The sequence below is a fragment of the Neoarius graeffei genome, chromosome 12 (genome assembly GCF_027579695.1).
Source record: "Neoarius graeffei isolate fNeoGra1 chromosome 12, fNeoGra1.pri, whole genome shotgun sequence".
Classification (NCBI taxonomy): Eukaryota; Metazoa; Chordata; class Actinopteri; order Siluriformes; family Ariidae; genus Neoarius; species Neoarius graeffei.
This window is the reverse complement of record NC_083580.1, coordinates 77,170,957-77,197,769: the sequence shown is the minus strand read 5'-3', so window position 1 is coordinate 77,197,769 and position 26,813 is coordinate 77,170,957. Positions and strand designations below refer to the sequence as shown.

The 26,813-nt window shown below is 40.1% G+C and overlaps 1 protein-coding gene across 3 annotated transcripts in view; it reads left to right on the top strand.

Moving 5' to 3' along the window:
• Window positions 1-1,756: 1,756 nt before the first annotated feature.
• The window catches only part of LOC132895663 (mitochondrial fission factor homolog A), a 28,103-nt gene continuing 3,046 nt past the window's right edge, over window positions 1,757-26,813 (top strand). Inside the window, exons 1-7 of one of the 3 annotated variants that reach the window (XM_060936455.1) lie at window positions 1,757-1,777; window positions 9,340-9,554; window positions 12,813-12,937; window positions 13,240-13,325; window positions 22,819-23,001; window positions 23,368-23,433; window positions 23,573-23,651. In XM_060936455.1, coding sequence (XP_060792438.1) covers window positions 9,362-9,554; window positions 12,813-12,937; window positions 13,240-13,325; window positions 22,819-23,001; window positions 23,368-23,433; window positions 23,573-23,651 — 732 coding nt within the window. In that variant the 5' untranslated portion in view covers window positions 1,757-1,777; window positions 9,340-9,361. Of the gene's footprint in view, window positions 1,778-1,870; window positions 1,974-9,339; window positions 9,555-12,812; window positions 12,938-13,239; window positions 13,326-22,818; window positions 23,002-23,367; window positions 23,434-23,572; window positions 23,652-26,813 lie in introns of those variants that run through there. The other 2 variants (XM_060936456.1, XM_060936453.1) reach the window with 2 other exon arrangements.

Here is a 26,813-nt window from a genome sequence, read left to right as displayed (position 1 = left end):
GAACAGTTGAGTTGACTCTTATGTTTTGACAATTAAAGCTTCAAAATATTAGAAGTTTGCTTTGGTATTACAAAATGTACCTTGATGCCATGGTTTACATATTTCCAGAACAGTTCTAAAGACACGTTTTATTGAAGAATTACACAGAGTATTTCACTCGCCAGAAATGTAGTTGATCAACTGTGAATGTACTTTTTTTTTTTTTTTAATGTAGTTATTGAGGGAAGCTTTGAGGCTAATGTAGCTAACAAATAACAGAAGCTTACATCACGAAATTATCACCAAGCAAAACATTTCGGCAATCAACTTTGTATTTCACAAAAGTCTCGATTTGAAATGTAATGAGTATGGGTTAAAGATCGCTGCCACATGATTTCTGTCACGGGTTCTACTACATGTTGTGTTCTGCTATAATGTACTTTTTATCCGTTTTATAGCTAATGATAATTCGTTATCTATTGTAAAAACGTTTTAGATTTTTTTTTTTTGAGTTTGATGCTGATTGTTATACAAGCTTTTATTACTTGTATATCGACACAGAGTTGAGGTTTCTCAGTCATGTCTTGGCTGATCAACTTGATCAGTGAAAATGTATAAATTTTGATTTTTTTTTCTAAAAAAAATCCTGAATCATAATTAATTTTAAAGATAATCAGTGGACTCCGTGTGTGTAGATATTCGGGGTTAAAGTGCCATTCCACCATTGGATGTATTTTTTTGGCATAAAATACAATATATTTTATGACAACATGACTAGACAGAGAAATCTTTTAGCTTCAAAATGATATATCAAACATAATTTTTGACAACGACAAGTATATTAATTTTGCAACCAAAGTCACCTACCCTTTTAATTTCCGCGCGGTAATGAAACGTGATGTCATCGGCAGGTTCCCCTTCTTGTGTACCACGTCACGTGTGACGTGACACAGATTATCAGCAATGGCGGATAGAACGCGATTGTCAGCTTCGGAAAAGAAGCGAAGGAAAATAGCAAGTGATGCCCAAAGGAGACGGTCGATGGTGAATATCGGCACAGCAATCGACAAGTGGAAATCGCGTTCTATCCGCCATTGCTGATAACCTGTGCCACGTCACACGTGACGTGGTACACAAGAAGGGGAACCTGCCGATGACATCACGTTTCACTACCGCGCGGAAATTAAAAGGGTAGGTGACTTTGGTCGCAAAATTAATATACTTGTCGTTGTCAAAAAATTATGTTTGATATATCGTTTTGAAGCTAAAAGATTTCTCTGTCTAGTCATGTTGTCATAAAATATATTGTATTTTATGCCAAAGAATACATCCAATGGTGGATATGGCACTTTAATGCTGACATTTGCACCTTGGTTGGTGGTGTAAATACATCTGTATTATTATTATTATTATTATTATTATTGGAATTTTCCCCCATTGTATTGTACTCTGGCATCACAATGTGTTTCTAAGTGCCAAAATTTCATTTCTGTCAAAGCACTGACTATATCTTTTGTGAATTATTAAACAACTGAATTATAAATGTGCTAATTTATTGGTCCACTTACAGAAAAGTGTTCACTGGTTGTTATTTTTCCTCACAATTTATCATTTTTTGCTGTTTTTTTTTTGTGTGTGTAATTTAATCAAACAGCTGTTTACAAATATCTTCATTGTCGAATGATTCGTTCATTCTGTCTAAACGACTCTTCCAAGTGAATCGAATGAATCGATTCGCAAGCACTGATGAATCGAAAGTGTATTTTACAGACAGATGAGCAAACACAGTGCACAAAAGGTGAAACCGGTTTCCTTTGAGGCTATTTTTAATCCAAATTATAAACTCTGTTTGATTTTGTGTGTGTGTGTGTGTCTGAAACACCACCCTTAAACGAATCGAAACTCGCAGAGTCAATTCAAATGTGAGTCGTTTGCTTCTTGTTTATCATGTGAGGTCGTTTTTATCACCATCATCAGTCGCGGTGAAACCTGAGGTTTGTGGAAATAATTTGGAGGAAATTTGGTCGTGTTTATAGTCTAGTAAATCGTGTGTTTGGTGTCAGGGAGTGTGTTCTCTCAAGGGAAGCTAACACCATTAGCATTTTGAGTTCAGTCAGAGTTGTGAGTCACTCAGTCTGTCCTTCATAAGAACGCAGAAGGCTAGCTAGCAAGCTAACTTAGCCAAATAACTTATATATATATATATATATATATATATATATATATATATATATATATATATATAATGTTGTTTTAACCTTTAGTGGCTCACTAAGAGATTTTTCTTCATATAAAACCTGAGTTCTCACTTTGCTAATTCTCTCTCACTGGCTAACGTAATGCTTATGTTATTTGTTATTGAGTTTATGAATACATTATGAACTAGCTGTCATTACTCAGATTTAATAACATGTCATAGATGCACCACAGACACTTTATTTTATCTTTTCTCCAAACTGCTTAAACAATCCGTCTAAAACTTGCACTTGTTAGAATTTTAGGCTTATATACACTGAACAAAAATATAAACGCAGCACCTAAAGATTTTATTTATTTTGTACATCCGATACTGATTTTTTTTTCTGCCCACATCAGATGATAGTATAGCATACCAGTAAACATTTTTTGAAAAAAAAAAATGTCCCTCTACTCAAGTTCTGAGCAGTGCCCAGACTTGAGATGATCCATGATCCAGTCGGGTGTGACCATTGCAGACAAAAATTTCACTGAGTAATGCATGTCATGACCATCCTTTATGTGGGGCCAATAAAAGGCCACCCTAAAATGACAAAAATGTTCAAATGTCAAGATGCCACAGATGACCAGAATCAACCGGGAACGAGCCGTTGGCATGCTGCAGGCTGGAATGTCCATCAGAGCTGTAGGGCGTCAATTGGGGGTGCTATTCCACGATAGTCCGCCTCCGACGATGGTTTCAGCAGCATGGCACCACAGACAACATGCCACATGCACGCAGGCCACGTGTCACCACTCCAGCACAAGACCGGCATATCCGTCTGACCCACCTGCGTGATCGGTGCCGGACTGCAACACGGACCGCAGATGAGACCATGGGGAGACACAATCGCAGGGTCAGCAGTCAAACTGTGAGAAACCGACTCGGAGAAGCTGGCCTCCATGCACGTAGACCTCATCGAGGATTGGACCTGACTGCTGGGCGACGACGTTCTCGTCTGGACTGGGCTCGGGCACATAGAAAATGAAAATGAATTTCTATCTGAACATTTGTATTTCATAAAATATGGACCGCTGCGTTTATATTTTTGTTCAGTCTACATTCAAGTTAAGAGATGTAAATGTGCTGACAAACAAAGAGAGTGTATTAAGAAGGTGGAAAGAGGACTCTGAGGATTTATTAAATGAGGAGAATCCAAGAGAGAAAAGGTCAGATTCATTGGAGACAGTACATCAGGAAGCAGAGTTGGTTAGTAAGGACGAGGTGAGGGCAGCCATGAAAAGAATGAAGACTGGGAAAGCAGTTGGATCAGATGGCATCCCGATTGAGGCTTGGAGATGTTTGGGTGAGACGGCTGTGGAGTTCCTAACGAGAATGAGAAAATGCCAAGTGAATGTGTGCTAGTCCCAATATACAAGAATAAGGGAGATGTACAGAGCTGCAGTAATTACAGAGGAATAAAATCGATGAGCCGCACCATGAAGGGTATTGGAGGCGAGATTGAGAAGAAAGGTAGCAATCTGTGAACAGCAGTACGGGTTTATGCCAAGGAAGAGCACATCGGATGCAATTTTTGCTTTAAGAATGTTAATGGAGAAGGCCGGAGAAGCTACATTGTGTGTCTGTAGACCTGGAGATAGTTATGGTATTGTATGAGAAGTATATCAGAGAACAGTGAAACAGCAGTGAGGTGTGCAGTTGGAACGACTGAATGGTTCAAGGTGAAGGTGGGACTCCATCAAGGATCTGCTTTGAGCCCTTTTTTGTTTGCCATAGTGATGGATAGCTTGATGGACGAAGTGAGGCAAGAGTCACCATGGAACTAGCCTGGGCCCGCCCATCCTAAGCGTGACGCAACACGAGGGCCTGTTGCGAGCTTAGTCTGGCCAGGCAAGCTATCTACAGCTCTTCCAAGCTCCCGAAAAATCGGGAACCAATCAACTTTGAGCATCTCCAACGGCCCTGGGTAGAGGCGTGTTCAAGGCACTGACGTAGTAAAACTGCGACCGGAAGCCATAGATTGTTTACAGAATCTATGCCGGAAGCGCTTCATTCACGCTTCCGCATCTATTACGCATAGATGCTGTATTGAAAGCATTCAACGGGAAGTTCTCATTGAAAAGGGAGCAAAGAGCAGCCCTGGAGGTATTTATTGAAAGGAAGGACATTTTCGCCTTGCTCCCGACCGGCTTCGGTAAGAGTTTAATGTACCAGTTAGCCCCGTCGCGTCGCATATGTCAGAGGAAAGAGTGATGTGATTGGTTTAAGCTTCGTCACAGCCTTTTCTGGCTTCGACCAGTAGCAAACTGAGGCATTTCAGGGAGGCGGGTCAACCACGGGCTCTGGGAAACGGTTGGGCTTAATATCTTGGCCAGACCAATAGCTTGTAGAGCTTTGTCGCGTTAGCCAGACTACCATGGAACATGATGTTTGCAGATGATATTGTGATATGTGGTGAAAGTTGGGTTTGGAGAGATGGAGGGATGCATTGGAACGAAGAGAAATGAAGGTGAGAAGGAGCAAAACAGAATACATGTGCATCAATGAGAATGGGGATGAGAGTGGAGTGAAGATGCAAGGAGTAGATGTAAAGAAAGTTGATGAATTCAAGTACCTGGGGTCGACTGTGCAGGAAAATAGGGGCTGCGATAGTGAGGTGAGAAAGAGAGTGCAGGCAGGGTGGAGAAGGATTTCGGGAGTCATTTGTGATCGGAAAGTCCCAGCAAAAGTGAAAGGTAAGATGTATAAGACAGTAGTGAGACCAGCTGTGATGTACGGATTGGAGACCGTACCCTTAACGAAGAGACAGGAGGCAAAGTTGGAGGTGGCGGAGTTGAGGATGTTAAGGTTTGCGATGGGAGGTTGGACAGGATAAGGAACGAGCACATCAGAGGGACAGCACATGTGGAGAGCTTGGGAATTAAGCTAAGAGAGACGAGACTGAGATGGTACGGGCACATCCTGAGAAGAGATGCAGAGCATGTGGGAAGGAGAATGTTGAGGATGGAGCTGCCAGGCAAACGAAAACGAGGAAGGCTAAAGAGGAGATACGTGGATGTGGTGAGAGAGGACATGAAAGTGGCAGGTGTGGTAGAGAAGGATGCGGAGCAATGGCGACGAAAGATCCGCTGTGGCGACCCCTAATCGGGAGCAGCCAAAAGAAAACGAGGAAGAAGATGAAGAGTTTTATGTTTACAGAGAGCCATTTGCTTTCCTAAAGGTTCTCAAATTTAAAGTAGCTATCAAATTATTTCAATTTAGTCCTTAGCTGCATAATTGGCTTGTTCGTTAATCTTTTCATCATTCTATGCTGGGATCAGACGCCACGATATCCATAAATTCTCGTCGTGTCTTGGTCAGGAGACTGGCAACACTATAAGATTGGCCCTGACCAAACATCATTCATGTCCTTTGTGTGTTGTTGGGGAGGAAGGCCAAGAAATGATCAGTTACGGGCATCAAGGAAGACATCGTAGGAGTTGTTAAACTAGGCGAGAAAATACAAAAATTCTGACATGGTAGATTTTTCATCAGGATATCATTGGGTGTCCTGGACACTTCGTTGCTGTTCTTCGATTATGTCACAGTACAAGGCCTGTTCGTCGTTCCTGTTGCTCGTATTTGGGCTTGATGCTGGAAATTTGTCAGCCACAACAAAATCAGGCTGACTTAATGTAGTCTAATACCTGTATTAGGAATTCCTGAACTTTCCACTGACAGAGAACATTACACCGTTATTTATAGGTATAGTTTTATTTTTTTGTTATACTTTGGATTTAATCCATTCAATTCATATGCTTCATTAATGACTAATAAGTATTCAGTAATAACTAGACTGCATTTCCGCAGAGAAATTGCAAAGTGTGCTTGCTGAGCTGGAGCAAAACAGAAGGGAAAAAAACGAGTGCAGGTCAGACCCGATTGCATGAATGTGTTGGGGGAGTTGGCCTGAAGTATCACATGAAGTTTGGTGCGTCTCTGATGGAGCGTGTCTGAGTAGGACGACTCGATTCATAAGCCCGATTCATTCTCTGTGGGAAAGAACGACAGAACGGGTGCGCCGATCCAAAAGCTGTATACAAGCAGTGGATGTGTGGTGAAGTGTTACTGAGCAAAAGTCCGTTCATTTGAATGGGGCCAAAAATCAATGGAAGCCTGTGGAGGGAAAAAAGGATGCGTGAAAACAGGAAAAGATGAGTGTGGGTCTCAGATGAGGGGATGGATATGTGCGGGGACTTGCCCTGAGGCATCATGTGAAATTTCTTGAAGTTTGGTCACTCGGTTCAAAAATTTGATGGAGAGTGAAAGCTTTTTTCCTGAAACTCCATTCATTTTCAGTAGGGCCAAAAATGAATGGATGAAAACGTGGGGCAAGAAAAGAAAGGAAAAAACAAGTGTGGGTCAGAACCGACTGCATCTATGTGTCTGGGGAGTTGGCCTGAGGTACCACATGAGGTTTGGTGTGTCTGCGATGAAGCGTGTCCGAGCAGGATGATTCGATTCGTGAGCCCTATTCATTCTTTATGGGAAAAAAACCCGACAAGAACAAACGAACAGGTGCGTCGATCCACAAGTGCACTACACCGCTTCAGGACGGACGTTTCTGAGTTGGAACGGTGTTGGTATCTCAAAAGCTGTAGGAGGAGTAGCGGCTCCAAAAAGCGGGTGTACAGGAATAATAGACTAAACTTAAGAAGAACAATAGTGTGAAGCACTGCTTTGTGCAGCAAGCACACTAAATATAGATTTGGTAATGGAGAATTGTATTTTTCCACTGCTTTAACAAAACAAAAAACACCCAGAGAATCACACAGTTGTGATTTATTTACATTTAAATTTCCAGTAATTATAGTATACTTGGAAGTATAATTAGAGTTTGGCAAAATGACAAAAAAAACCCCTCACGATATTTCTAGACATTTCAATGATGCATGAAACACATCACGATATATAGATACCAATAGTGTTGCGTTTAGAAAATTAAAAAAAAAAAAACTTACAAATTGGTAATGCTTTTATTTATTGTGCACGAAAATAACACTGAAAGGGCAGGGGGCAGATTTAAGAATTTTTACAATGTTAAAGATTCAGACAGTAGAAAACTATCAAATCTGTTTGTAATTGGTATTTTTAAAAAAACTAGACAGGGACACTCTAACGAGTGCAAACCCCGGCTTTTCCCTATTAAAATACATTGGGCGAAAATTTCGAAGTTCTGCCATGACCTTGACCTTTGACCTTTGACCTCCAAAATTTAATGGTTTCCTTCCTGGGTGATTGGCAACACGTACAAAATTTGGTCCAAATCGATCCATTGGTTCTTGAGATATCTTGCAGACAGACAGACAGACAGATACACAGACTGACGCAGGTGAAAATAATAACCCCTCCGACTACTGTCGGCGGGGTTAATTACAAAAAGATATCACTATATCCATGATATTTCAGAAAAATGTATCGTGAAACAATGCATCATGATATCAATATTATATTGCGCATCACCCAGCCCTTAATAAAATTAAAAGTATCTTATTAAAATATCAATGATTATATAATATACCTATCCACACACACTAAATATCTTCTTTACACTTATATTACAATATATTTTACTCGATATTGTTCTTGAGCTCCGTTTATAGAGCCGTATCTTTCTCAGGAGCATACTTCAGGTCAATGACTCTGGTCATGTGACCAGTTACACATAAAACTGTTCATTGGACATCAGAACAACCTGCAGTTTAATTTACAGCTCGTCTTTCCTGGAAAAAATCCCACATGTTAAAAATATTGACTGCAAGTCATTAACAGTTGAGCTTAATTAAGGAATAAAACACGATGGGGCGTGCCGTTATGGGAAAATAATCAACAATCCAAATGTTGATGTGTTTTATTCTGCCACAACAATTATAATTACAAATGATCAGGGCTTTGAACCAGAATTTTTTTCCTATTGGTTCGTTCCGAACAGAAACAGAATTTTAACGTTTCCGGTTTTGGGTTCCACCATTAAATAGACGTTCCTGAACCGGTTAGAACAAAAAAATTTCGTTTCCGGAACGGTTAATTACGTTCCCTGTCAGCTGTTTAACAAATGGCTATAAAATTATGTCTCTGTCTCATCCAGCTTAAGCCAAATGTAGGCTAATTCTATTACAACCTTCATTAAATAAGACAAGAAATAATTCAAAACAATTATTATTTCAAATGTTGGCGATTTGGATTCTCAGTATGTCTTCCCATCTACACAAACAGAAAAAGTGCCAAAAATGAAAGATAATTCGTTTAGTGTGTTACCAAAGGCTAGTCAGGCCCTATGTATTGATAGGCTAACAGAGGTTAACGTCATTTAATGTTCACGAGCCTCTCATTAACGTGGACAAATATATTGATATCGTGTTTGAAATTGACGTTTTTGAATAACGATAGACTGCAATATTTACCTCTTATTTAAGATGTGGAGACGTGATAGTAGTCCACCCTCCCGCTCTCTCCATTCAGTCAGCGAACGTCACACAGGAAGTGAACCCCAGCGGGTCATAGAAACTTGCGCAGGAGAAGAATGACTTTTTTATTTGTAGGCTACGGAAACTTTGAGGAACGAAATAAAAACCGGTATTAACCAGTTACCATTATTTTTAATAAGCGTTTCTGTTCCGGAACATAAAAAATAATAAAGTTTCTGGTTTCGTTTCTGTTCCATGTGAAATAGAAAAAGTTCCCGGTTTTTGTTTTCGTTCCTTGAACCGGTTCAAAGCCCTGCAAATGATTACCTTTTTTTTTTAATAGACTGCATACTTTATGACTGCATACTTTATCTGTTTATAGTTATATTTGGTGGGGTTTTTTTTTTCAAGTTTAGCCATACAGATTTCTGTACAAGATGTTATTTTAGAAAGGTTAACGTATTAAAATGAAGGCTTTCACGTAAACCTTGGAGTTGGAGCTACTGCTAGAGTTTCTGTTGTAATTAATTAAATAAATTTATCATTTTTTGACCACTCAGAATTGAGAACTGAACAGCGCTGTGGTGCAAAGAGGTTGAAATTTCCCCTGTGTTTAAATTAATCAAAAGCTTCAATTTTGAATCTTGAAAACATTTGAGTTATTTCCAAGCATGCTTCAAATAAACTCTCACCGAGCTGCTGTGTGAACGATGCCAGTTCCTCAGGTTGTGGGCCCACGATGACGGCTCCGGTGTATCTCGTTGATGGTTCTCCGATTAGAGATCCGCTCTTCACAGCTGTGATCAGCGAACGGATGCGTGTTCCGGAGCGGCTCAGAGTCACTCCGGCAGCGGCGGAGGACCTGAAAGCCAGGGCTGAAGATCTGCCTCCTGCTTTCAGCATGCACGTCCCTGACAGACTGGCATTAACAGGTGAGCTGAGAGCTTATTACTCTTAAAAAGACTGGACGACTTATGTTTGTACTTGTGTCTGCCTGATAATGGATACCATCGGTAATTTTAGAGACGAGTAATCTTCATTAGCTCATCTGTTCATGAGGCCGTGAGCTGTTCCCATGGCGTCGCGTCCATCATCCACAATTCAGTTAAATCGTATCTCCTCCGTCAGTTCTCCACGGATTTCCGTTCCGATTGTTTTGTTTGAAAGAACTCATCACTGCACAAAACTTGGTCGTTGTTTTGTCAATTTTCTTGCTAACGAGTTACTAATTAGGCCAAATTAACAAATTTTCCAGGCCTCTCACTAGTATTTGTATCTCCTCTCTGATTTCTCATCCGATTCCATTTCTGATCGATGTTTTGGATCGATCTTCCTTCGAAGAACAAAACTCGGTTGTTTTGATTTTCCTGTTGTAAACTTTTTGTTTACAACTTTTGTTTGTTTTTCAGTTAAATCGTATCTCCTTCCTCAGTTCTCAATGGATTCCAGTTCTGATTGTTTCATTTGAAAGAACTAGTAGAACTTCTGCACAAAACTTGGTCATTGTATTGTCAATTTTTGCTAACGAGTTGCTAATTAGGTCATCTTAACGAGTTTTCGGACTTTTCACTAGAATTGTATCTCCTCAATCTTCTGATCGATGGTTTTGGGTAGATCTTCCTTCAGGAAACACACTGCAAAAACTGGAAACTGAATTTGAGGAGAAAATTCCTTAATACTAGTGAAATGATCTTGCTGCATGGACAGATGATTTTACTTGACGAGACATCTCGGAATGAGTTGGTTACAATCTAGAACTAGTTTTAATAATCTCAGAGTTGGTGTCTTGTATTCTTCTAATAGGAAATGTTTGGTTGTTTCAACTAGGGATGGCGAAAACTAAAAAAAAAAACCTTGACCGACCACCGAGCCTCATTAGCCGGTTAAAGTCGGTTAACCTATGAGTTTAAACAGGGATGCAAACGGCGCACCTTTTGGCGGATGCCGCCTTTTTCACGGCTGAATCGTGCAGATCCGATTTTTTTTGGGGGGGGGGGGCGTTGGAGTGTCTGAATAATTTCATCAGAGTAAATTCTGTATTAAAATTACTAAATAAGCAAATGCCGTTACAGTCCATGAAACATAGGAAGTATGAGAAGAAAACAGTAAATCAGAAAGCTGTGCACATTTGCGGCGCAGCTTCCGCGAAAACGTGCGCAGCTTTCTGATTTAAACTGTTTTCTTCTCATACTTATACTTCCTATGTTTCATGGACTGTAATGGCATTTGCTTATTTAGTAATTTTAATACAGAATTTACTTTGAAATTATAATCAGACACTCCAACGCCCCCCCCCCCCCCCCCCCCCCAAAAAAAAAAAAAAAATCGGATCTGCACGATTCAGCCGTGAAAAAGTCGGCATCTGCGCCTTTAGTTTGTGTGGAGAGATATGATCTGCAGTAACATGCATTGTTGGCTACAGACCGAAACATACCGTATTGGCTCGAATATAAGACGGTGTTTTTGTTGTAAAAAATAGCTCTTAAAAAGGGGGGTCGTCTTAAATTCGCGGACTAGACAAAATGCCGCCAAAAACGAAAGTGAAAGTGAGGACAGTGAGAGTGAGCAAAGTGAGGCTGTGGATCTCTGTGCTGAGTAGCTGTAATTTAGCAAACTACCCTTTCCATTGTTTCAGTTGTTTATTATTGTAAACCTTAATGTATTGTTTAATGCATTGTTTAAAACATTTGCACTGTTCTGCAAATTTATTCCATATACCCGTAGGCTATGGGAAGTTAATGCATTGACATTCTGAAGTTTATGAACTTTCAATCTAAACCTGACAAATTTGTTGAATTAATGCAATTTAAATGTTTTAATTTGGCTTGTCTAGTAGCCTGCAGTTTAGCCTCTTTTTTTACTTCTATGAAAAGTGTTCACGGAAATGAGACTGAAGTGACCTCTATTTAAACGTGAAAAACAAAAGCCTCTAATTTTAAACAGAATTTTGAAATAAATACGCTTTATATGAATGAACATTTGGCCTTCAAAAAACTTTTTCCCCAAAGATGAACTTGGAAAAGGGGGGGGTCGTCTTACATTCAGGGTCGTCTTATATTCGGGCCAATACGGTACTTTCAGAATGCACTGGCCAAGGCAGGACTAAACTCGATGTGCCTTCTAATAATAATTAAAAAAAAAACAGAATAGTAATTTGTAAGCTAAAAAGCCTGTGTCTACACTTTTCTTTTGCCAAGTGACAGCTGTTTTCAACTGGGGCGGGACATGACTGAATGGGTGTTTCTGATTTGTCAGCTGTCGTCCTTACACCGCATGGCATGCCCCAAGTGTTTACAACACAGAATTCCAGGTTCTCCGCTCCAAAATCGGCAGCTTCAAAACGATTGATTTTTTTTTTTTTTTAACCGACAACCAAAAAAAAATTAACCGGTTGACGTTGATTCGGTCATCGGCCAACATCCCTAGTTTCAACTATATTCAAGATATTTTAACTTAAGATATCATTTTTGCAGTGTAGAAGAAAACAAGACACCAACTCTGAGATTATTAAAACTAGTTCTAGATTGTAACCAACTTTATTCCGAGATGTCTTGTCAAGTACAATCATCTGTCCATGCAGCAAGATAGTTTCACTAGTATTAAGGAATTTTCTCCTCAAATTCTGTTTTTTGCAGTGCAAAACTTGGTCGTTTGTTTGTTGATTTTCTTCTTGTAAACAATTTGTTTACAACTTTGTTTATTTTCAGTTAAATCATATCTCTTCCCTCAGTTCTCAATGGATTTCAGTTCTGATTTAATTCATTTGAAAGAACTCGACCTTCTGCACAAAACTTGGTCAATGTATTGGGGGTTTTTTTTTTTGGATAACAAATTAGTCATTAGGTCGACTTGACACATTTTCTTCTGGCTAGAATTGTATCTCCTCTCTCATTTCTCATGCGAATTCAGTTCTGATCGATGTTTTGGGTCAATCTTCGTAAACAGTTTGTCGTGGAGGTTGGTCCTCTCTCACGTCGTCACATTTCAGTTTTGTTTGATGTTTTGGTCGTCATGGTTGTTTTGATGGCAGGCCAGATGAGCTCCTACGTCCTTGATGTTCTAGTTTAAATGAATTGTACCTGGTTGCACTTGAAACCTCTGGACACTGTGTTCTCGTGTTCTGCAGAATTGTACCATTGTGGATAGAAATCACTCATTAGTTTATCCATTAACCCTGACAAATCTGACAGATGCTCCTGACCTGAGTCCCCGGCCGCTCTTCTCCCAGCACAACGCTAGAGGTCACGCGTCTTCCATGTGGAACCTGCAGCACAGACCCTGGGATAGGGAAGCATACGCGCGAGAGCACGCTCAGGTAATCCGACTCGCTAAGTGTCACCTCAGCTTCCTTTGTGCACAGAAACGGTTCATTTGGTTGAAGATAGCAGTAAGGAATGTGTCGAGACAACAAGTAAGTGTTTCAGGACTGATAAGCCTTATGTGTATTCCTGACTGGATTTACTTGCTATCATTTGTTTGTTCTTTATTCACTGTATTCCAGCTCTTACCTTTTGTCTTCCTGTTTGTAATCAGCTGCTGTGGAGTGTAGGATACGCATTACAGCTGCTGTAAAAGAGGCTCTTGAGAGGCTTTAACAGTTTGTCATACGATCCACAGAGTCCACTACGGAGATCGTATAGCGACCAGACTTTTGGTAGGACCCCCTCTGGGATGCCAACACACTCCAAACACACTCCTTCAGTGTAAGTAAAAAGCACATTTGTGTCGTTCTGACAACAAATTAACTTGTTTGAAGCTTTTAATGCTTTGTGAGACAAGTGAGTTAGTGTTAGAATAGATTTACTGAAATACTGTAGTCATGAAAAACCAAACAACACCAGACCCTCTAAATTTATCATATAGCCAGTAAGTTCGTTTATTTATTTGTTTATTTATACTGGTGGTCTTTTCGGCTTATTTTTTACAGAAAGACCTGTTATAATAAAACAGATACAACATGACAAGTATAAAACGTCATTAAGAAATGAAATCTGGGAAGGTTTAAAGTTAAAAGATCAAATAAAACATGTTTAGATTAGATAAAACTTTATTGATCCCTTTGGGCGGGTTCCCTCAGGGAAATTAAGAACATAAACATCATTACTAAGATAAAAGTTAGACATGTTTGGATTTGACTATTCTATTATGGCAGGGGTTTTCAAAGTGTGGGAGAGTCAGCCCCCCTCAGAGAGCAAATAAACAACAGCGCCCCCCCTCACAATTTTTGTTGTTGCTATACTTAATGTTCCATTCGTATTTAAAAAAAAAATGGTTGTTGTGCACTTTTTTCTTTTACACATTTTAAACATCTGTGCTTTTTAAAACCTCTTTTTTTACACATTTTAAACATCTGTGCTTTTCTTTTTAAAACATCTTGTTTTACACATTTTAAACATCTCATAGCATCGTTAGCTAGCACCTCTTGGCAGACAACACACTGTGGCAGTGGAGCATCTTCAGATCCAGTCCATGAAAATCCAAACTTTAAATAATCGTGGTCGTACTTCCTTCTTTTTTCAGTCCCCCCAGGATTCCGCGGGCGTTTTTTGTGATTGTTGCGGGCTAAAATGTCTGATGTTGCGGGGGGTTTTCCAATAAATTGCGATGAAGGTTGCAGTGTTTTTTAGGTTTTTGTTGCGATTACATTGCGGGAGGAAGTGAAAGTTGTGAGAAATTGTTAAGATTTTCTCTTTTTGTGATTAAAATTGAGTGATATGTTAAATATTAAGTTATTAACGAAAAACTATTGATTAAAAAAAACAAAGACACTGAGAAATGGTCCTATAAACAACTTTACCAATATAAAAGATTACCAGGACTACAAAAATGCAGAAAAATAGGCTTTACTTATCCAAATGCACCTGTTGGTTCAAAAGTTAAAGTGCAGAGAACCTCACAGCACAACATGAAGTTACCTTAAAATATAATATAAATGCCTCAGCTTTCATGTAAGAAAAAAAAATTATTAATACTAGTACTGTGTGCAGGCAGTCTCTCCTGAAGACTAAATTAAACAATAATTATAAACTAATAAAATAAATGGCTCAGGCTTCATAGAAGAAAAAAAAAACAGTTTGAACAGAATCTCACAGTATGATGCTGAAGCTGCCTAAACAATGGAAAATAAAATACCATTTTGGCAAAAATGTTGGCATCCATTAATTTCTTGTATTAAGTAAAAAATAATGTAAAGTGCACACAGTCCTTCACTGTAAACATAACACACTTTCAGCAACAGAATTTAAGCCTATATAAACACTGTCTCGCACATGCAGTGTTGCCAGATACTGCTGACGTTTTCCAGTCCAAAATATGTTCAAAACCCGCCAAAATGCACTTAAAACCGCCCAATCTGGCAACACTACGCATGCTGCGGAAGGTAGTTTGACGACGCCAACGATGGTCAAATTTGCGGGAAAGTTGCGGTGATTGGATATAATTGCAACACCGCCCTGAATTCGCGGGGATTGGTTGAATTTGCGTTGAAGTTGCAGATCGCAACATCGTGAAATCCTGGAGGCTCTGTTTTTTTGCTTGGCCCAGACTCTGTCTCCTCACTCACTGTAGCTTTAGGTACTAAAAATCGATCCATTTTGTCTCTGGTAAAGGCTAGCTGAAGTTCGCTAAATGTCCGCAATAGTAACTTATTCTGGTTTATGTTTCCTCACGTTGCGCCCCCCCCTGAAGAACTCTGGTGCCCCCCAGGGGAGGCGCGCCCCACACTTTGAAAAGCCCTGTATTATGGTGTATTGGCGTCATTGAGTAATATTCTGAGGGGAAAAAAAAAAAGAACTCAGTGTTTCAGAGATTAAAGTTGCACGTTTACAAGAGAAAATTCGGACGTTCTCTGAGATTATAGTCAGAAATTTTGCCGAAAAGAACCTTAGAAATTCCAAGATTAAGAAGTTACAAGGGGGGGGGACTTCTCATACTTTCCAATAGAGGTCTGCGCGGGTCGGATTTTTCAGTCCCGCCCGCATTGTGCAGTCCCACTCCCGCCCGCAAAGAATTATGATTTTCAGTCCCGCTCCCGCCCGCGCCTGCCATATTTTGTCCCGCTCCCGCCCGCAAATCCCGCATGATGCAGACGTTCGCGTTATTTCTCAGGAAAGTTCTTGTCTTGACACAGCGTGATGGTGCCCCGCCCCCTACTTTGAGTGGATTTGAGCATAAATATCTACAGCTCACTTTTGTTATTGTTTACCTTGTTTCTGAATTCAGCATGTAGTATCTATAATAATAATAATAATAATAATAATAATAAGTGCTGTCAAACGATTAAAATATTTAATCATATTTCTATCACATGAGAAACCATTATAATTCTCTGATCAGCATAAAAAAGTGAATGGACTTGCTTTGTACCAATATGTTTTTTTTTTTTTTATTGCAAAGCAGAGCTAGTAAAAGAAGTGAATTGATTCACTTGTTGCGTTAGTCTACAACTTTAATCAGAGAGACATGTTACACAGTGACGGTAGGCTTGACTCAATGCTATCCCAGAAATCCTTCCTGTAATATGCAAATTTGGCCGCCTCTGATTGGACAGCCAAATTTGCAAATTACAAGAAGGATTTCTGGGATAGCATTGAGTCAAGCCTACCGTCACTGTGTAACCTGTCTCTCTGATTAAAGTTGTAGACTAACGCAACAAGTAAATCAATTCACTCATGGTTCTTTTGCTAGCTGGGTGTGAACTGCGAGTCATTATAGTGATCAAAGAATTTCCCGTTAGGGTGATCAATGGCAAGTTTAAAATGCCATTTCTCACTCAATCTGACTCTCTCTGCAAATTTAGGCATCTTAAAATGTTTTTATTAATGCCAAATAAAATATCCAGCACAAATTATATATGATAGACATAAATTAATAATTTATAAATTTTATTTCAAGCACGTTTTTAGTTAGCGGGACTGCAGCTTATCACCGCTCCCACCCGCGCTGCATATGTGCACTCCTGCTCCCGCCCGTGCGCGCATATGTGCACTTCCGGTCCCGCCCGCGCCCGCAGTGAGCTTTCAAAATTTGTCCCGCGCCGCACTGCTTTGCGGCGGGTCCCGCGGGACTCCCGCGGGAGTGCAGGGCTCTCCAACTTACTGGCTGCAGTGCATTCTGGGAAATGGAGTTGTTGAACTCTTAGCGCTTTATTTAAATAATATTGGCTGTTTTTTTTCCGTGGTATATCAGATATATCAGCTAGCATGGTATTAAACGAGTTGAAGATGAGTAGCTGAATGGAATATACACTTATGTGCAAAATAATAGCAGTGTTTTTAAAACAACTGAGAAAAAGCTCAATCCTCATAATAGCATTTATTTCCATATGGGTCTGTCTCAGAAACTGGGTACTGTGGGGGAACCCCACTAAATATACTCAGTCAGTAAACTATACGGTTTTGAATGGTGATGTTGGTTTTAATTTGAAATAAAATGATGAAAGAAATAATACAGATAAAACTAAATCTTTGATGTGAATACTCTTCAGAATTTGGCAAAAATTCTGCAAGTTTGTGGAAAAATGGCGGCTTGATCTGGGACATGATAAATGGTCGACTACATCGCGTTCCCTTAAAAAGGCTGTAGTCCACTGAAAAGTCTACAGTTATCACTAATCGTATTTTAAGTTGTAACTTTATACACCTAAGGATCGGTGCGCTCACAGAATAATCATAACCGTAATAAAACATCATGCAAAATATTTGATCGCCGTCGTAACTCCATTTTCCGCAAACGCAAAACCAATACGATCGTGTGTTTTGATTTAAACGGAAAGCCTCAGGGTCAAGGTCACGACCTCACCAAAAGTAGTAACTTAAAATCGCTACGCCGTATAAAAATTTAGTTATAAATCTGCGATTTTGTTTTTTAAAACAAAAGCTGAAAGTTAGGTATAGAATGTTTCTTACAGAATATGTTACGATGGTAGCTGGTCTTGTATGAATTTCTGAGCTATAAAATGAGTTGTGGTCTATTTTTTACCGTAGCGTGTTATTTGTGTGCGGGGAAGGACACACATTAACAATTTGCATGTGTAGAATGGAATTTTCCACTCCAACAGTTAGAAGTTGATCGCGCTTCCATTTGCGGTCTTTCTGTTACGCGGGTGATCTGTTCGGACGTTATCGCTGAAAAGGTGAGTTTTGGCAGTTTTATTTTGTTTTAGTCTTGCAGTATAAGGCAATAAAATGTTTCTTTTTTCATTTTACTTTCATATTTCGTAGTGTTTGCATATTTTTGGCCAATATTTTACAACCATGGTCAATTTAGATTGAACTTTTAATAGAATCTACAGCCAGTCATTTTGCCCCGCCCCCGGCTCGCGCTCCGTCCGGTGCGGTAGTAATGTCCCGTTGCTCGCATGCCGCAGCAGAGACCCACGCGACCTTCAGCCGGTACAGTCGCTGTTCTTTTACCACCGCCGTTATTCTCATCTTTCCGGTGTGTTCTTGATTTTTCCATTGTGTCCTGTTTCGCCAGATCAAATACCCAAACTGTATCATATTATTCATATTTAAATTAATAATCAATTCAGTCATCATAACTTGGCATTTTTAACCCAAACAATCAAAAAGAGGAAATTTATTCAATATTTTCACTCATCTGTGAAGGAGGGGCTTTAATTCTTCATGATGGAGTTATTTTATATGGAAATCAATTTTACAAAAGCATTTGAATTGTAATCAAAAAAATTTTCCACAGTGGAGGCCAGATAAAGCAAGATACTATCTTTATTCTTATTAAACATGACAAAAGAAACATTGAGCGTTAAAAAGTAAAATTAGAAAATTTATTTTTTGACCATAATGTCCCAAACGAGAGACCAGTTTCTGAGACGGACCCATATACACAAAGGCACTGGGCGCACTGCACATTCAATTCCAAATGAAAACATGAACAAAATATCAATTTTAAACTGAAAATGAAGAAAAAAAGAATAATGGGCTGTTCAAAAAAAAAAAATGAAGCAATGTCTGCATTTTCATTTACAAACTCGAGTATTTACAGTATAAACTGATTTGTTTACAGATTTAGCTTTTCTGTTAATCACTGAACTAATATTTAGTTGTATAACCTTTATTTCTGATAACTGCTTTACATCTGTGTGGCATGGAATCAGCTAACATCTGACACCTGCGAAGAGATATTCCAGCCCAAGCTGACTGGACTACATTCCACAGTTCTTCTGCAGTTTTGATGTCACTCCACAAATTCTCAGTCGGATTGAGGTCTGGAGATTGGGCTGGCCACTTCAGAACATCAATCTTGCTGGTCTGGAACCAGTGTTGCCAGATATTGCTGACGTTTTCCAGCCCAAAATATGTTCAAAACCTGCCAAAATGCACTTAAAACCACCCAATGTGGCAACACTGTCTGGAACCAGGATGTTGCCCGCTTGCTGGTGTGTTTGGGGTCGTTGTCCTGCTGAAACACCCATTTCAAGGGCATTTCTTCTTCAGCATAAGGCAACATGACCCCTTCCAGTATTCTGAGATCTTCAAACTGGTCCATGGTGCCTGGTATGCGATAAATGGGCCCGAGTCCAAAGTATGAGAAACATCCCCAAACCATTACGCTTGCATCTCCATGTTTTACAGTCTTCACAGTGTACTGTGGCTTGAATTCAGTGTTTATGGGTCGTCTCACAAACTGTCTGTGGCCTTTAGACCCAATAAGAACAATCTTGCTCTCATCTGTCCATAGAATGTTGCGCCACTTCTCTTTAGGCCAGTCAGGGTGTTCTTTGGCAAGCTGTAACCTTTTCAACACGTCTTTTTTTTCAGCAATGGTACTTCACGAGGGTTTCTTGCAAATAGTTTGGCTTCACATAGGCATCTTCTGATTGTTGCAGTACTCGCAGGTAACTGAAGATCTTCTTGGAGCTGATCATTGGATGCTTCTTTGCCATTCTTGTTATTCTATGATCTACGTGGATGGTAGGATTTCTTTTCCTACCACGTGTTTTGGGTTTTGTTTGCCATTTTAAAGCAATTGAGATTGTTTTAGCTGAGAAGCCAATTATTTTCTGCACTTCTTTATACAGTATGTTTTCCCCGCTCCAATCAACTTCTTGATCAAAGTTCTTTCTCCTTCCTTTAAATAAGGGCCATAATTGACACCTGTTTCTTCAGAGTGAATGACCTCACTAATTGAACTCCATGCTGCTATTAATTTGAACACGCCCCTTTCATTAAATGAGTCAGTTACACCCAATTAGCAGAGTGCATGTCATGACTGTTGATTGCCCATTACTCAATTACACCTATTTTTTTTCCATGTTGTATTATCTTTTCTGCCAAAATCAGTAATTAAACACATTAATGAAGTCAGACTGCTGTTATTTTGCACATAACTGTATCTGATATACCACGAAATAAGCCAGCCAATATTATTATTATAATACATACACATTCCTTTCGGGTGTTCAACGCGTCTTTCTCTTTCAAAATTCTCTCAAAATCTTCCGTGTTTTGTAGCGAAGCAAACCTGGTGGTCATGTTTATTACAAATTGTCCCAGTCACTCGCTAGCGTGGACGTTTTACATCTCCGATGTGTGACGTCATGTTGTCTTGACAACCATGCAATATCGTAAACCACAAACGCTCATTCTCCATTGGGTAGAGTGATGTAATACACGTAGGATAAGCGATATGCTAATAATATCGCATGCTGTCAAACCAAATGAATAAAACCCGCTAGAAGGGAATAGAACACGTGTTTTTATTCCATCAAAAAAGTGTCCTGTATGTATAATAATTCCTGATGTTTTACTCCGATGACATCACTCCCAGTGTTTTCCCGCTGACTGGACACGCATTGTCAAAATGGCAAACCGGTTCAAATTTAAAATTCTTTTGATTAACTTTTTTTTTTTTTTGTGGATGCGGCTATATAATATAAAGAACATTACATGGTGGCGCGAAGATATGAAGTTTATCTTCTTGTGTTGAAAAATATTTCACTCATTCGCTCACTTGTGAAAAAAAAAAAAATATATATATATATATATATATATATATATATATATATATATATATATATATATATATATATACATTCAGCACTCGAAGATAAACTTCATATCTTCATGCAACCGTGTAATATCTTCCATATATATACTGTAGGTGTATAGAGGCCCATTTCCAGCAACTCTCACTCCAGTGTTCTAATGGTACAATGTGTTTGCTCATTGCCTCAGAAGGCTAATGGATGATTAGAAAACCCTTGTACAATCATGTTAGCACAGCTGAAAACAGTTGAGCTCTTTAGAGAAGCTATAAAACTGACCTTCCTTTGAGCAGATTGAGTTTCTGGAGCATCACATTTGTGGGGTCGATTAAATGCTCAAAATGGCCAGAAAAATGTCTCGACTATATTTTCTATTCATTTTACAACTTATGGTGGTAAATAAAAGTGTGACTTTTCATGGAAGACACAAAATTGTCTGGGTGACCCCAAACTTTTGAACGGTAGTGTGTGTGTGTATATATGTGTATATATATACTGTATGTAGATATTGCACCAAAAACCAGACATTTGCAGCTAGAATAGTCATTTACCACATTAGCAATGTATAGAGTGGATTTCTGATTAGTTTAAAGTGATCTTCATTGAAAAGAACAGTGCTTTTCTTTCAAAAATAAGGACATTTCAAAGTGACCCCAAACTTTTGAATGGTAGTGTGTGTATGTAATATTTTTTTTTTATATATATATATATATATATATATATATATATATATATATATGAGAGAGAGAGAACACAATGTAGGTTTAAAGAAGTGAGTGATAAAGCATTTACAAACTAATAGAAAATATAAGTTTAAAGAAATAAGTGCATTAAGGATACACACTACATTTATAAACTTTTGGAGGAACGCCTAAAAACAAACAAACAAAAAAACCTGGGTACGAAAGAGATAAAAAAAAAATTTATCTTGATGTGTAGATAATGTTAATACACTATATTGCCAAAAGTATTCGCTCACCTGCCTTGACTCACATATGAGCTTAAGTGACATCCCATTCCTAATCTATAGGGTTCAATATGACGTCGGTCCACCCTTTGCAGCTAGAACAGCTTCAACTCTTCTGGGAAGGCTGTCCACAAGGTTTAGGAGTGTGTTTATGGGAATTTTTGACCATTCTTCCAGAAGCGCATTTGTGAGGTCGGACGAGAAGGCCTGGCTCTCAGTCTCTGCTCTAATTCATCCCAAAGGTGTCCTATCGGGTTGGGGTCAGGACTCTGTGCAGGCCAGTCAAGTTCATCCACACCAGACTCTGTCATCCATGTCTTTATGGACCTTGCTTTGTGCACTGGTGCACAGTCACAGGGGTGATAGCGTTCCGGCGCCGCGACGGATTTCCGGCGTACCGTGGCTGGGGAAAAAAAAAAAATCTAGTTCGCCCATTGTCCTGTGTCATTCTGAGATGCGCAGATAGACAGTAAAGGGAATTCCGAATTCCCTTTACTGTCTATCTGCGCATCTCAGAATGACACAGGACAATAGGCGAACTAGATTTTTTTTTTTTCCCCCCAGCCACGGTACGCCGGAAATCCGGCACGGCGCCGGAACACTATCACCCCTGCAGTCATGTTGGAAGAGGAAGGGGCCAGCTCCAAACTGTAAGAACAGTCTGCATGCCTAGGTGCTTGATTTTATACACCTGTGGCCATGGAAGTGATTGGAACACCTGATTCCGATAATTTGGATGGGTGAGCAAATACTTTTGGCACTATAGTGTATAAGGATGAATATGATGAGCTAAGCATTAACATATTTACAAAAGTATACTTTACTGAACTGAGGATTTGAAGTGAAGTGTTGATGAGATAATGTTGGATAAAGTTGAATTTGGTGGCAAATGCTCAAATCCAAGGCCACAGCAAACGTCTATATTTTGATAATTGGTTCCTTGATCAATCATTCAGCTCCGTTTCATTCCAATTTATTAACTTGTTGAGTTTCTCTGGAAGAAGTTCATTGCCTAAATTCATTGAGCTGCTCTGAACCATGAAAGATAAGGGTATGAGGTTTTATAATCCTGAAAGTAGAGGTTGCTGTAGCTCATGTACTGTGTTTCCTCCACTTCCTGTATCCCTGCATTCGTAGATGTCTTTAAGTAGCTAATGTAAGTAATATTGGTAACACTTTTGTGCGTCATGTCCCTGGCACCTCCCTGTTGGCTTGTCCTCAGCAGCCACAGTGCTGGAACGATGCCCGCTGTACCCACAGACTCACCCCTGCCTGTACTCCAGGGGCTCGGTGCTATTGCCCCCGTCCTCCTGACACCCCAGAGCGTTCTGCAGGCCGCCAGGAAGCTGGGCAAGCAGGCCTCACACAGAATCCTCCAGACTGTCGCTCAAAAATACTCCTCCAGGTGATCTGCCTCCACCTGCTGTCTCGCTTACTAACAGGTTCTGGTTTGTTCTGCTGCCTCGGATTTTTCAGCCTTGAGCTTCGTTAATGTCCTGAAAAATCGATTTGCCATTGTGAAGTCATGGCTTTCTACTAACAAGCACAACTTCTGACAGTTCCTCTGATTTTTGGATTCTTTGATAATCCTGTTTGCTTCCATCTTCACTATTTATCCCACTAACAAGTTGTCAAGCACCTGATTTATTTAGAGAGCTAACTCTCTATTTAACTGTCTTGCTTGCTGAAGCTCGTGACCTTTTTAAAAATAGTCTGAGTTGAATATCGGCCCATTCCTGTGGACCTCCGGGTCTTTTCCTTCTGTCTGAAGGTTTGGTTTCCCAGAAAACCCTCCACCTCAACCAGTTGAGGATCACGCTGATCAGGCCTTGAAAAGGTGACCGAGACTTTTTTGTTCTGTTTGCTGATTGGTTTTTTTTGTTTGTTTGTTTGTTTCTCATAAGACTGTAGTAGGCATGTAGTGAAGATTTGATTTGGCTGAAAGCTAAAATTTGCTGTTCTCTGCTCACATGCAGTAGCACCACACAGGAGTTCTGGCGCAGTCCTGAGGAGGAGAGCGGAACTGCAGTCGAATTAATAGTGCTTCGACGACAGGTTGGTTAAAAAAAAAATCCATATTGTGTGTAGGTTTTTTTTTTTTTTTAGATCTTAAGACAGTTTTAAAAGTTCAAATACAAATTCTGATAATACAAGTACAAAAATGGCCTCGTCCTTGTCCCAGGTCAGCTGTGCTGCACTGCTGCTGTCTGTTTTAGGAGCAGCACATGATAAATCCCTTCACATGACCTTAAATTGCGGTATTTTTCAGTTCGAAAACATTCATAATTTAAGAAAAAAATGAAAAAATCACAAGTTTGAATCTTGGCAAAGGCACAACCATCTGTTGGGAGATAAAGGAGCAGAACTGGCCGTTCTCTGTCAGTGCGTTTACATGCACATGGAGAAAATCGAATTTCTGCCGTAGCTCGACTGAAATCGAAGTTCTAAATGCCATGGAAACACCTTAGCTCGGCTGAAATCGAACCGAACTGGATTTCTCGTAATCGAGCTACGCGACCTAGATTATGTGATTGTAGCCGAGCTACTTAGTGCATGTAAACCCTATCGAGCTACATAGTCGAGCTACTTACTTCAGCGCTGCCCCTTCCGGAAGTGACGAGTGACGAGACCACAAGCGGGAAACACAACAGCCTCGGTCGGCATGACAACAGTAATAGTAGCGAGCAGCAGAAGAGGTCAGGAGGAACAACATCTCCTCTCGATGTTGCTGTCCTCGTCGTCGTTCTTCTTGTGAACACGGAACTGATAACTTTGTTTATACTCTTGAATAGCTCTTCTTCATGACGACAACCGGAAGTGTACCAACACGATGGGGCGTGTAGCACCACCTGTGGCTCGGGTGCACAATGTACAGTGGTGCTTGAAAGTTTGTGAACCCTTTAGAATTTTCTGTATTTCTGCATAAATATGACCTAAAACATCATCAGATTTTCACACAAGTCCTAAAAGTAGATAAAGAGAACCCAGTTAAACAAATGAGACAAAAATATTATACTTGGTCATTTATTTATTCAGGAAAATGATCCAATATTACATATCTGTGAGTGGCAAAAGTATGTGAACCTTTGCTTTCAGTATCTGGTGTGACCCCCTTGTGCAGCAATAACTGCAACTAAACGTTTGCGGTAACTGTTGATCAGTCCTGCACACCGGCTTGGAGGAATTTTAGCCCATTCTTCCGTACAGAACAGCTTCAACTCTGGGATGTTGGTGGGTTTCCTCACATGAACTGCTCGCTTCAGGTCCTTCCACAACATTTCCATTGGATTAAGGTCAGGACTTTGACTTGGCCATTCCAAAACATTAACTTTATTCTTCTTTAACCATTCTTTGGTAGAGCGACTTGTGTGCTTAGGGTCGTTGTCTTGCTGCATGACCCACCTTCTCTTGAGATTCAGTTCATGGACAGATGTCCTGACATTTTCCTTTAGAATTCGCTGGTATAATTCAGAATTCATTGTTCCATCAATGATGGCAAGTCGTCCTGGCCCAGATGCAGCAAAACAGGCCCAAACCATGATACTACCACCACCATGTTTCACAGATGGGATAAGGTTCTTATGCTGGAATGCAGTGTTTTCATTTCTCCAAACATAACGCTTTTCAGGTGTAGTGGTTAGCGCTGTCGCCTCACAGCAAGAAGGTCCGGGTTCGAGCCCCGTGGCCGGCGAGGGCCTTTCTGTGCGGAGTTTGCATGTTCTCCCCGTGTCCGCGTGGGTTTCCTCCGGGTGCTCCGGTTTCCCCCACAGTCCAAAGACATGCAGGTTAGGTTAACTGGTGACTCTAAATTGAGCGTAGGTGTGAATGTGAGTGTGAATGGTTGTCTGTGTCTATGTGTCAGCCCTGTGATGACCTGGCGACTTGTCCAGGGTGTACCCCGCCTTTCGCCCGTAGTCAGCTGGGATAGGCTCCAGCTTGCCTGCGACCCTGTAGAAGGATAAAGCGGCTAGAGATAATGAGATGAGATGAGAACGCTTCTCATTTAAACCAAAAATTTCTATTTTGGTCTCATCCATCCACAAAAAATTTTTCCAATAGCCTTCTGGCTTGTCCACATGATCTTTAGCAAAGTGCAGGTGAGCAGCAATGTTCTTTTTGGAGAGCAGTGGCTTTCTCCTTGCAACCCTGCCATGCACACCATTGTTGTTCAGTGTTCTCCTGATGGTGGACTCATGAACATTAGCCAATGTGAGAGAGGCCTTCAGTTGCTTAGAAGTTACCCTGGGGTCCTTTGTGACCTCGCCGACTATTACACGCCTTGCTCTTGGAGTGATCTTTGTTGGTTGACCACTCCTGGGGAGGGTAACAATGGTCTTGAATTTCCTCCATTTGTACACAATCTGTCTGACTGTGGATTGGTGGAGTCCAAACTCTTTAGAGATGGTTTTGTAACCTTTTCCAGCCTGATGAGCATCAACAATGCTTTTTCTGAGCTCCTCAGAAATCTCCTTCGTTCGTGCCATGATACACTTCCACAAACATGTGTTGTGAAGATCAGACTTTGATAGATCCCTGTTCTTTAAATAAAACAAGGTGCCCACTCACACCTGATTGTCATCCCATTGATTGAAAACACCTGACTCTAATTTCACCTTCAAATTAACTGCTAATCCTAGAGGTTCACATACTTTTGCCACTCACAGATATGTAATATTGGATCATTTTTCCTCAACAAATAAATGACCAAGTATAATATTTTTGTCTCATTTGTTTAACTGGGTTCTCTTTATCTACTTTTAGGACTTGTGTGAAAATCTGATGATGTTTTAGGTCATATTTATGCAGAAATATAGAAAATTCTAAAGGGTTCACAAACTTTCAAGCACCACTGTACCTCACACAATAGCTCGATTTCCTTGTGTGCATGTAGGATTGGATTTCGCTGTGACCCTTAGCTCGATTACCGACAGTAGCTCGATTTGGATGTGCATGTAAACGCACTGTGTGACTAGTAGGGGCATCCTGTCTCTTCTGTCAATTACGCTAGCCAATCGTACGCATTTGTGAGCTCACGTATGCGGAACAGGGCGGATAGCGCTTTGCTCGGAGTGTGTTACGCCTCCCTGTGACGCAGCATGAGCAGTAAGTTTGAAAAGATGCAGTTGGTTGAGTTCTTGTGTCTCATAAAAAGCACAGGTTAGCCTTCACCATCCCAGGTGAGCAAACTGGAAAGGGGAAAAAAATCCAAAAGTTTAT